General features: G+C 41.0%; 1 protein-coding gene across 1 annotated transcript in view; it reads left to right on the forward strand.

The window, feature by feature from the left end:
• The window catches only part of CSMD2 (CUB and Sushi multiple domains 2), a 324,269-nt gene that overhangs the window by 161,195 nt on the left and 150,343 nt on the right, over positions 1 to 12,731 (forward strand). The window contains exons 10-11 of the mRNA XM_085306730.1: positions 2,492 to 2,613; positions 9,359 to 9,462. Of these exons, the coding sequence (XP_085162856.1) occupies positions 2,492 to 2,613; positions 9,359 to 9,462 (226 nt within the window). The remainder of the gene's footprint in view (positions 1 to 2,491; positions 2,614 to 9,358; positions 9,463 to 12,731) is intronic.

A 12,731-nucleotide genomic window follows, 5' to 3' on the forward strand; every position in this document is an offset into this window, starting at 1 on the left:
TCATTCTTTAGCTTCTTTTTGTTTCAGTCTTCCTCTCTTTAGCTGATCAAAACTGTTTTCTAGCGGTCCTATAATGTGTTTGAGAACTTTTAGAATAGCTAGTCTTTTAATGTCTTCCAGGGAGCACCTAGGCTGCCAATACCCTAAGAGCAGGCTATGATGGGAAAGATGCAGAAGTCTTTCACCCTTCCAAGCTCTTTACTCTGTTATTAAGACTCCTTTTAATTAAGGAGTTGTCATGTTACCAGCTCTGGTTGAGTTTTTTTTTGCTAAACCTCGCTTAGCAGTGCTTTGGGGAATCRCAGGGCTACCAAACCTGTGGAGCGGCTGTTGCCTTTAGTGCCTCCCTAATGGTCAAATGTTTCAGGTGAAAGGTGCTACATGAGGGTAAAATGCTGTTTGGTGAAAAAAACAGTGCTGGCAGCTAGAGCTGTGCAGTCCTATGCAATAGGCCTTGGTTAAAAGCTTCCCTCCTCTGCTTCGGGAAGGCGTGGGCTGGAGCAGGAGGGGTCAAGCTCTGTCCTGCTGTTGCTCCTTATCTGTTGATGGGTCTGATATGTGCAGTCATAGCTGAGCAGATGATTGTAGAAATGCCAAGGAACTTGGCTGCAGAAACTGCATGTTTAAGTAATGCCATTTCTTAGGAAATAATCCCAGTTAAATCAGTCTAATAGTTTAGCTCTCAAGTAGCTGCTTGAAAGGACAGTTAAGTAGCTTGTGTCTCTGTTGTCTATAGTAGCCACTGAACAGTTACTGACTGGTGACTAAGCGCTATATGCTTTCAGAGTGAGTTGGGTTATTGATTCTCCTTTCAACTTTGGCTAGGTCTTAATCTGCACGTGGTTCGGCAGCCCTGGTACAGCTCTGTTTTCCAAAGCTTGCGTCAGGCAAGGGACCCAGCTGGAAGAGCAGCCCCTTGATACTCTCAAACAATTCAGCTCTCTACTGCTGCCTGTTCAGCGTGGTGCTGGGTGGATTTGTACTCCTTGGAAAGGGAGTTTGTTTTTGCCAAAACTTACTAATTACTAGGATATTTTTTCTTTTTTTCTAAAGATGATTCTTGTTTTATTGTGAAGCTTGTGCAAATAGTATGGGTTCAAATTTTCAGTCTTTGAATATAAGCCTGAGAAAGAACCCATTATTTGGTTCTTATGCAATTATTTTATTCCCAAAATTCAGATTGTAAGAAAAAAAGCTATTTCTTTTCATAATGGAACTAATAATGCTATTTTCAATAACTACAGAGCTTACTATAACTGTAAGCTATTAGCTCTGCAGCCTGTGGATTATGTGACAGGGGAGCAAGGAGACAAAGTAAAAGCCTGAGATGAAAGGCTGGAAAAGCTAAGATGGAGGGAGATCCTTATAAATAGAAGCTGCTGCTAATAGGCTAGTAACATGGTATTATTGGGATTTTGGTTGCAAACTGGCATCATCCTCATCATCCTGTGGCCCAGCCATGAACTGTGTGTGAAGAGAGTTTAGTGGAAAACTAAAATACTGATGATTGTTCTGTCCTTAGCCATTCTGTGTTCCTTATATATATAAACTGGCCTGCATAATTGTGATATTTGTAATGTTAATAATGAGCAACTTGTAATATTTTTAATTAAATCCCTCTAAAGCTCTTAAAGTCATAAATTGTTATTTTTCTATTCTTTTTTACTTTAATATCATCTGTAGAGTTTTGCAAGGCTTTGGAATCCCATTTAATTCTTGAAACAAGCCTAGAATAAATTGAATCAGTGTAAGAGGATATTTGGCATAAATATGTGACACTATAAAGGAAATTTATGGTATCCTCTTGCAAGAGATAAGAAAGGATTTGCCTGAATTATGATGATTGTATGAATCAACTTTTTTTCTTCCTACATATAACTTTGGGGATTTTCTCTTTCTCCAAAGTTTTCTTTTTCCTTTTCCTTTTTTCCCTCCAGTTTCTACCTTTACTAAGCTGTTTTTAAGATGCTCGGTAGAGCTGTCATCTTTGTGCTTTGAGATGACATTTGTATCAGACTGAATTCAGCCCTTGCCTATTAAATACTTGCTGTGCATTATTTTTTGGCTTGTATGAAGAAAGGAGATATGGCCTCCCTGGGACATTAAAAAGGAACGATATCTTAGCTGGAATTTTCCATGTGATTGCTGTAACCTTTCATGATGTACAAAAGTATTTTGGTGAGAGATTTAATAAAGAAAAAAAAATAAATCAGTCTAAAAGGTAGAGAATGGTCTCTTGCTCTGTTTGTCCACCTGGCCCCTGAAAACACCTCCAGTCTCTTCAGCCCAGGTAAACCCTTTGTTGCTGATGGTACAAGGAAGAAAATGAATCTTTTGACTGGTGAAAACATCAGAGAGCAATAAATTTTGATTCACCTCCACTTCCATACTACGTGCATCTCTACTTTTCTCTCCTCCCTAAACAAAGAGCCAGATATACATCCCTAAGCTAACAGTCCTCACTCCGTCTGTCTTGTTTTCTGTTTCACAGCCAGGATGTGCGATACCTACCTTCGTGGTCCCAGTGGTGTGATAACTTCTCCCAACTATCCCGTGCAGTACGATAACAACGCATACTGTGTGTGGGTCATCACCGCTCTCAATCCGGCCAAGGTGGGTCTCGGAGGTATCTCTATGTCGCTTCTTCCTTGCCGTGATGGAAGTAGCGGGGTGGCTATGTTTATTCATATGACTGCTCTCTGACACAGTCGTTCAGGTTTCTGTTTCTGATGTGGTGTGTCTCACCCCTCCTCGCAGACTTCTCCCACGTTTCTCAGTCTTTAAAGACCACGACATGTCACATTCGCTCTCTGCTGAAAATTCATTTTGTTAAAGGATGTAATTAAAACTGAATGTAATTATTTTTAATCGAAACCTCTTTGATATCTTGCATGAATGGTGGTGAAATGCCAAACAGCTTAGCAAAGCATTTCACTAAGCAAGCTCTCAGTCAGGGGGCAGGAAGACTGTGCCAGGAATGCTGATTTTTCACTTCCCTTTGGCTGATAGCTGGCCCCTAACCAACTGGGATTTCAGCCCCCAAAGAGCTGAGAGCCAGGGAGGAGGGAGGAATACTTCTCTCTGCTGCCATTTGCACAGTACTATGAGCTTATACCAACAAGTCCTCTGTGTTTACTGAGGTTGGGAAGAGAGATTGGTGGGGATTTTTTGTTCCCATCAGTCTGTATGTTCAGACGGGACTGTTCAAATCTAGTATCACTGAGCATGTAGAGAACAAGGCTCAGTTGCCTTGGCCCTCCTAAGATCAAGTCCTCCTCATTTTACACTGGTGCAGGGAGAGCAGAGCTCAGGCCTTTCCATTTTATACTCTGCCCCCTTCCTCCAGGAGGGTTGAAGCAAGGCTGCAAAGGGACAAAGCTGAAGTTCACAGCCGCTTGCACTGTAGGAAGCCGCTAGTGCTCAGTGATGCTCCTGGACCTTGTGTGCTTTCTGCCTGGAAAGAAATATCTGGGCAAGTTTTATATTCAAAGTCTCTTGCCAAGAGTACTTACAGATCAGTATGAGAACATAAGAACAAARATTACCTTTTAGCTGAATAGCTCAGAATACCCTTTTTGAGGCACCATCTTCTGCTCTCAGAAGACAGGTTTCGTTCTTTTTAGGATCTGGGTTCCTTGTAGTATAATCTGTTAGTTCATGAGCAAACCTTACGTTCGCAGGCACTGAGCTCATATGCTTATCCAGGCAATTATTTCTTGGTCTTTGCCTCTAGACAGACTTGCATTTTGGCGTTCTGCCTTCTGCTGCCGATCCAAAGACGGCATTTTACAAACATGTTAGTGTCGCAGGGTTTCATCTCTCACTAGAAATCGTTCCAGTCTGTAGAAATGCTGGCAACTGCTGGCAGCTGAAGCATGTGTGCTGCCGCTCACAGGCTGCATCTCATTCTCTTGCTGCCGTGTCTTTGCTTCCCTCTGGAGCAGTTGCCACCGCAGGGCAGCTAGGTCGAGGCTGGCTGAAGAGCCTGTTGAGTTCTGCTTCTGGCTGCCCATTGACCTCAGTTCAGGCCTTTAATATGTGCAGATCATTGATGGGTCATGATTTTAATGAGGAGTATTTCTGCATTCTGATTTTAGGATGGTTTTATATTTAAAGGGCTGTCATTAGCTGGATATTTCATCTAGCAGATATCTTGGTTTGGCAGCATAGAAGGATAGTAATGACCTAGATTCTAGGAGATTGGAGTGTGGAACCAGGAGATTTTTCAGTACTGATTTATTAAGAGTGTTTTGTTGGTTCATTGACCCAGGAGATTCTCCTTCACTGGGGCCATGTGACAGTGGAGACTGGGCTTCATGTAAGAGCAGCCACTGCTGCTCCTGTTGCGGCTGTGTTTCTCTGCCTGTGGCCTGCAGATCGATGGTGGTATGCACTGGTTGTGCATGGACAGGCTGTTCACATTTCACATCTCTTTTTGTTCATCTTTGTCTCTGAAAGATGAGCAAAATCCAGTATTAGTGAATAAAATCCTCCTCTGTGTTTGGAGTGAAGCTGTAACAAGCTGGGCATCAACATACCTGAGGTTTTATGTAGGCTAACACTTCCATTTGGGTTTTCCAGTACAGCCTGTGATGGCAATCAGATACCAAAAGGTGCTTTTGGGCTGTGTCCATTATTTTATTGAGCCTCTGTCATGTAGCTTTACTGCTGAATATTCAGTGTTTAATCTTTAGGCCTGTTCATTTGCTTTCCTGCCAGCCTCATGCCCAGCCCAGATGGTGGCTAACAAACCTTTCTTGCTCCTCCTTCAGCAATGTGCTTCCTCCTTTTTCAGCTTGCTGTCTRTTTCAAAAACTTTGTGAAATTTTACTTACAAAAAGTTTCTTCTTTCCCAGGCTAGATTCTTCCCCAGCCTTTAAGCCTGTGTAGTAATGAACTGCTGATTAGAAAACAGAATCAGCAAGTCTTGCTTCTCAGCTCTCATAAATCATGAAGTGAACTGAAATCAGTGAAATCCATTAATTTCAGTGCTTAACAACCTGTAGCAGAGATTCAATAGCAGAAGAAACTAACTTGTGCTGCATTGGCTGCAACATCATACGTGGTAAAGAGGTGAAGCACAGCTGAAATCAGATGGATAAATTGGTCAAAATCATCAGCTTGTGTTAACTATCTGTAAAGAGACCACCATTTTTTCCCCTTTGAAGTGACAAATGGTTTATTAGCAACATCAGTTTATAAAGGCTTTCTGGGAGAGTTTGTTGATTATGTCATCTTACAAGTATGATTTACAGTTGGGGAAAAAACTCTCCGATCTCTTTGAAGCATGGAGAGTTGAGAGATGCACTGATCATTTTGAGAGCGTGCTGCTGTGTCGCCTTGTCACATGCTCTCCACTTTGCCTGCTCATACTAATATGCAATGTAATTCAAAACTGCAGCATGATGCCTTTCCTCTGTTCAAATGGCAGAGGGCCTTCTGCTTGGTCTCAGGAGGCCACGCATGGCACGGGCTTCCTTCTGGCACTCCTCCAGAAGATGGGAAACGATGAAAACGAAGCAATTGCCTTTACAGTTTCTGCTATTTAAAGAATTCATCAAGACTCCAGAAACCAAAGCTGTGCAGACAGGACCTCATCTGCTTGGTAAAAATGCAAAAGTCTGTCCCAAGCCCTCCCACACCCCAGGAAAGAAAGAATCCTGGGAGGGGCGGTACTTGGGTTGTTGATGAACTGCTGAATCCTGCAGGTGGTTTCACGGGTGTGGACAGTTTCGTGTGTCCATCAAATATCCCATGATGCTTCCTGCCTGGGCTAGTGTGTCTGCTTACCACATACACGTGACCAAGTATAAYGCAGGGAGTTGCTGGTAGCTGAATTTTAATCCCAGCTCAGTCACTGGTATTCGTACTTGAGGAGTCATCTAGTACTGAGTCTGAAAAATTATCCTGGTGTGTAAAACATTTGCTTACTTCAAGGAAGGCCCGTGTTGAAAGCAAGTTGATGAATGGAGATTTCACCACCCTAACTCATGTTGCCATTGTGTGCAGAGGGGATGATACCATCACTGCATGTTCTTCAGCATGGGTGAAGGAAGCAATTGAAGATGAATTAATTAAAATACTTGTAAAATGCTTTGAAGATGAAAGCATGATGGGCCTGAGCTGAAGCATGCTGAAGGCGGTGGTAGTCTTTCCATTGACTTGAGTTTTCTTTGGATCAGGTCCTGTTATATGAAGCTTTTAATACGAGCGATGGGAAAACCACTGAGCTGTATTTAGAACTCATTTGCAAGTCATCTGTTCTATATTTGGAAAAGAACTATGAGCCAGATTCACTGAGCTACATAATCCCCAAAGTTTGCTCTGAAGCCGATATAAACAGTGTTAAGGGCAGAGTGCTCTGTAGCTGACAACTTGGAGTTCTTCCCTGTACAGAAGCTGRTGTGCTAGTATCGAAACTATTTGGGGAATTTGTGGGAAGAGATTGAGAGTGTCTAGATTTTGTGATGGTTCTCTGTGCCATGGGAATTAATTTCAAGCACAGTGAAAAATAGATCACTCAGGAACAGACTGAGAAATGCATATGATAATTGGTGAATTTGCATCAAAACTAATATTTCTGAACCTTCTTGACATAATGGATGTCACTGGTTGATATTTCTCCTGGGGCTATTCCCACCTAGAGTCTAGCTAGACAAATAAAGCTCTGTCCAAGCTTACTGTATCATTGATGGAGAGAGATGGGACCCTCCAGGGGATGAATCATCCCATATGCAGAGAGATGCTTAAGACTGGGGAGAGAAGGAGAAAATGAGTAATGTGCACTTGTAAAGCATTTGACTATAACTCCGTAAGAGGTGCTGTACTCCACAGAGAGAATTATTATGTTTTTTTTCCTATGAATGTGACCAAACTTCAAATCACTTTGCAATATGTGAAGCCTTAGCATCACGTGTCAAATTCAAGCCTATTTCCTTGACTTTACTAATTGCTTCCTGCCACTTCAGTAGCTTAAAATTGAGGTTTTGTGCCATCTGTGTATTTGTGTGTGCTAGTAGATCTCTTGTTTAATGAATCATTAAATAATTTTCAGCCTTCAACCCAAAGAGAAAATAGCAGGAAAATGGATAAATAAATACTATATTCAGTATCCTGTTCCTGTGCAACAAGGTTAGTGTCTACAGTATATGTGAACCTAATTAGCTATTTAATTAGGGTCAGACTCGTTAGAATGCAGTGTACTTGAATGACTGATGTAACTAATGATGTGTGCTATTTTGCAGCACTGTGTTCTTTGTATTAATTACATTAGTCCATCATTACATGGTTTAATAATAATCTGAACAGGTTAATACTTTGGTACTACTACTAAAATTGGCAGTTCCAAACTTCTGTGAAATATCACACTGGCTACTGCTTCAAAATCCTGGGGCTTTTGAATAATATCCTATTTTCAGAATGTCATGGCTAAAATATCTAATTTGCTTTATTTATGGATATGAAAAGTGTTATATGCACAGAACAGTTCGATCTGAACTGTATGTATGTGTGTATACACACACACATGCGCACACACACACACACACACACATTATTTTTTAAAGAACTCTCAACCCATTTAACATTTGACTAACCAATGTTTTCTTCAGTGGTTAAGGTTAAGTCGCTTTCAACAGAAAAGTGTTGTCATCTTTATACTGAGGTAGATGTCCTAGAAAGTACATATAAACCTTGAAGAGACTTCAGGCACACTCACTTTTAACAGAACACATTTAATTGTTGGCTTTAGTGTATAATTTTGGTGAGATTTTTACTCCCCTCTGATCGTACACGTGCTCAAGTGTTTGTAGGAGATGCTACTTCTATCTACAATAGCAAGAAATTGCCAAACAGTGATTTTAGATTTTTAATACTCATGTTGAAAGGTATCTCTAAATGATTGAGCATYGCACTCTATTGAATTGCATATTGAAATTTTGATTCTAAAGCAAATTAACAGACTAATTCTGGTTTTAGTATAAGTGATATTGAGGTTTAAATGTGATCAGCCTCACTGGTAACTGCAGTTGATCAGCTGGTGCCTGGTGAGTGGAGCTCAAATCAGGGAGGAAGTGACTGCCTTGGTTTGGTGGATGCATTCATGAATCTCTGGTTTCGATGTTTAATAACTTCTAGGAGAGAATCAGCTACATATCAGTGCTATCTAGTATGTCCTACAAAAATCTCTCTTACTATATTGATTAAGGATAGCTGAGATTCCCATGCCGCCCTCCCTTGCCCCGAATCGAGCCTAGGTTGGCATCGTGTGTCTGTGGAGCTTGGCACATGAGCAGGTTCTTCCCATGATCGTTTTTGAGAATTTCTAGTTCATGTGTGAAATACAAAAAAGTAGTGTGAAACTAAACTTGGTAGTGTAAGCTGTTGAAATTTTGGAAAATAAATATATTTATAAGCCCACATATGCAACAGGATGAATGCATTCAAGGGTTTCTGTGCTTTCCTGGATCTGGGCAGTTAAGAAGCTCCAAGAAACAAATCTGCTGCTGATTACAGGTGATTAGTGGATGTAAAGCTATTCTGCATATTAATTTTCTTCCTTTTCTCTATGTTCACCCTGTCCAAGGCTGGATTTAGGGCCTCTGTCTCCTGATTCAAATTGTAATTTTTAGTTGCTTTCAAATGAGAGGGGTTTCCAAAGCAGCTGGGAAACACGAAGCACAAACCTCCTGACTTCAGCAGCCCTCTGCTCAGYGATACAAAAAGGCTGTGTAAACCCAGTCAGTGTTTATGAACAGGAGTGAGAGATTTGGTCAGAGCAGGAAGGACAACTCGGGAACTGAATACCGTGGTAGACAGATACTGCGATGGTTGTGTTTGCAGACAGCTCGAAGTACTTTCCTTGACTACCTTACTGTACCTTAACTGTAATTTGTGCAAAGCCTGTCTGGGTCTGACAAAGCTTCYGAAACCAGAGGAACTTTCTGACGCACACAGACCAAAAAAGGACTCTACTTGCACCATATGTAGCAAACACACTGCTTCTATGTACATTCAAATCCATCATCAGAATCTCTGCTTTATGCAAGAGATGGTCGCAATGCACAGTRAAAAAAGCATGCTGAAAGCCCAGCACACACATCTTTATCAAAAAAGTCATCCAGAAATTGAGCAGATAAAGCTAAAAAATCTGAAAGGTAATTTCAATATGAGCTGTATTTATCTGTAAAGAAGTGCAATCATGCTATAGAAAGGGAGGACAGTCACCTTTGGTGATGTGCTGAAGATACCAATGCTCTTATAAATTACTTCTTGACAGACAAACAGATAAATAAATAAAACAAGAATTTACTGGCTGTCTAGGCAGTTGATTCGTATTAATGTACTGCATCTTTGCCAGGTTATCAAACTCACCTTTGAAGAATTTGAACTAGAAAGAGGATATGACACACTGACAGTTGGTGATGGAGGACAAGTCGGAGACCAGAAAACTGTGCTTTACGTGTAAGTAGGAAGTCCTTTGACACTGTGAGAAATCCACCCCCGAGTTCTGGGGGTGATTTAGCTGATGTATTTGGATGTAGAAGTCTTAGTAGCTTGCTTGCTGCACCTCACTGAATGGTTTATACGCTGCTTTTCATTTTTGGTGGGGTTGACTATTCTTGGTGTTCTCTCATCCCACTCTCTTAGGCTTCAGTTGAGGGAAAAGCTCTAACCTCTTTCCTTTTGCTCTCCTGAAGCTTTGTCAGGACACCTTACAGAGTGGTTGAGGCCACCAAAGGAGCTGAATGAACAGGCTTAAAATTCTGATGCTGCAGTAAATGCAAACCAGGCAGAAAATGAGAACTGGTGGGACCTGTCTCTCCCTTACTGTCCATCTTGTGCAGTCATTTTTAGCAGTGCAAAGTGGCTGTAAATCCGTTATCTTTCTCAGTGACACTCTGAGCTTTTTACCCCCACTGTGCATTTGTATAAACAACGTCATAAGCTGCTTCACTGCTGAGAATCTGTCCCTCTTTAATTTCTATCCTTTAGCTTGCTGATTTAATGTTCTGTAGAGGTTTTCTCAGTAGAGAAAACATTGTACGTAGTCCTGCTTTCCTTCCAGGCCTTCTGATGTCTGTGTTCACTACACAAATGTTTCTTTCAATTTTACTCAACTATAAATGAAAGAAACRGGTCTACTACAGGACAGTTCCAGCCATGCAGAAGGAAGATAGGAAATCTCTGATGCTGCTAGTTGTTAGAATAAAGAATTGTTAAGTATTGAGTTTATTGTGTGTAGAGTATTTGAAAACCAGGCTTTTTTTTATGGTGAGGCTAATATGGGGAAAATAACAGGGAAATAGGCTCTCTGGTGGTGCTTTCAGTCTCTTCCTCAGCAGTTAATAACTGCAGATAGTTTTGGTTTAAGTTGGAAGGAGCGTGTCAGTCAGCACTATGTAAATGAACTTGTGRGTTGGTAGGCCAAAGGCCCTAGGAAAGGGCATGTGCAGAGGCCTCAGAGTTTTGACTGAGGTGGAAATGTGCACAGCACAGAAAGGTCTTTCTCCCCTGTGAACTATAATGTCTCTGAATTTTTRTTTTTTGCACATACGATGTGTTCAACTCTGAATCGGTACAGTGTTTAGGTAACAGTCATGCCTATGACCTTGAGATAAGTCAACATTTTTTAAAATAGTTACTAGAAAATGCCACCGTAGAAAAAGAATGAATCTTCATCATCTTCAGGAAGGTCGCTTGTTCTCATTAACCTGCTAACCCTGATGGTTGTATTTGCCCCTCCTCTGTTAATGTCCTGCCCCATTCCTTTCCCAAAGGGTTAGTGAGAAATCAGTTTGTGCATCATTCAAATCTAATTGTGAAAATTGGGTATCATTCAAATCGACTTTCCTGAAAAAGCAGTAACTCTGATATAGCTCAATACTGTGTAAATTTATGGAAATCCAAAYTTTTAAAACTTGGAGGCCTGCTGTGAGCACTGTGCATTTGAGTCCTTTAGGAAATCTGTCCACCTCGCTCTCAGTTTGTCTGCTTTGAGCAGTGTGATTCGGTGGCCAGAGCCTGGCCGCTTCTCCGAGAGGGGCGTCCTGCTTGTCTGCACGTCACTGCCTCTGGAGCAAAGAGAAGGCGTCAGCTGGTGGCCTCTGGCAAAGTCTTAGGTATCCCGAGGGCACTTGCAAGAGCTAGATATTGGGGCAGAAGCAGAAGAAAGTCACTGTATGGGACCTTCAGAAGGAGTATTTGAAGTTGTGAACTGGGCAGAGGGAGTCAAGGTTACCACCATCTGCTTCGTCTTGAAAGACTCCCCTTCTTTTCTGCCTAACTGAAAATGTGCCAGAGAAAATAATTCTCCAAAATCTTCTCTAGCAAAGCTGCGGTACTCTTTCCAAATGGTGAAGTATATTTCATATTGTGTTTTTTTCCTCCTCCTCTTTGCTTGTTTTTCTACATGAATCAGCCTCCCACTCCATTTTCATTGATCTTAATGCTCACTTGTCTCCCTCAAATCTCTGTTTCTCTGTGGCGTTTTTTACTCTACATTTCTTTTCAGGACATAAACAGCAGTGATACTTAGGTCAGAAGCTCTAAGCTGCAATGTATATAAATGTAAAGTCTGATCATTGCAAAAGTGTTTGTAATTAAAGTGTCACAGAACATTTCACAGCTGATTGGGCCAAATGTGCAAATTACAGTCAAGGGAATAGTTTGTAATAGCTTGCTGTAATGATTTCTCATTCCCTCCCCCCYTTTTTTTTGCCTAATGCCCATGAAGATTTTCCTAGACTCACATTTAATCATTCTACATTTTCTCACTCTGTATTAGCTACTCAGTACCTTGCTAATGCARATTTTGGATGTCTGTGATTGGCTGCACAGGGTGTGGTGTGTAGTGTCTTCTGCTGGTGCAGAACTCTCTCCATTAAATTGCTGATGCCAATCCTGTTGATTTTTACTTTTCTTTTTAATCCGGGAGGATAAATTGAAAGCTAATGAAATGTGAAAAGGATGTGAAGACCACAAAAATACTCTGTTCATAATAAATGTGATTGAAAATCCATGCACAATATTTTTTAGCATTTACCAGCTTTTTATCTAGGGTTAGCTGAGTTCATGTGCTAGGCATAGCCACTGGCTAGAAGCTTTAGCTTTCTTGGAGGAATCAGCATCCAGAAACCTAATCTTGGAACAGATAGGATTTTACTTCTCTTATTGCTCTTCATTTATTGTTGATTATTCAAGAAGAACTCAATCCTGCAGCTTTTCAATCATCAAATCAAATTCCGTAGCACCTGAGTTTATCCCAAACTAGGTATGAAAAGACCAGGTGTTTCCAGTCTCAGTCTCATCCCTGTAAAATGCATCCTAGAAAACATATGAGGTTGTTAGGCTGAGATTTCTGGCTAGSAGAGAGGATTTTATTCTCCAAAGTAGCAAACACCCAAATCAATCATTCAGCTTGTTAAAGTGGAATGGGAAAGCATGCAAAAACCTTTGAAGCGCTTTTTTTTCTGAAGGTTTTTCTCTTGGTACCTTCCTCATTCCTGTCTGTCTGCTGCTTAAATAACTGCAGAAAAGTCAATCATAAAACTTTAACAAAGCTTCTCCAACTGCCATCAAACTCTAGATGCAAAACAATTGTTTAAAAAAAAGTTAATTCTTAACTTACCAACACCCTGCGATCAATACARTTTCTGGTGCAGGTCAAAACAATAACCAAGCAAAGGTGAGGGCAGAACTAGGAAGGCTATGGTGGGCTCAGGAGGCATGAG

This window comes from Rhea americana, unplaced genomic scaffold (genome assembly GCF_003343005.1).
Source record: "Rhea americana isolate MKP2758 unplaced genomic scaffold, rheAme1 scaffold_246, whole genome shotgun sequence".
Lineage (NCBI taxonomy): Eukaryota > Metazoa > Chordata > Aves > Rheiformes > Rheidae > Rhea > Rhea americana.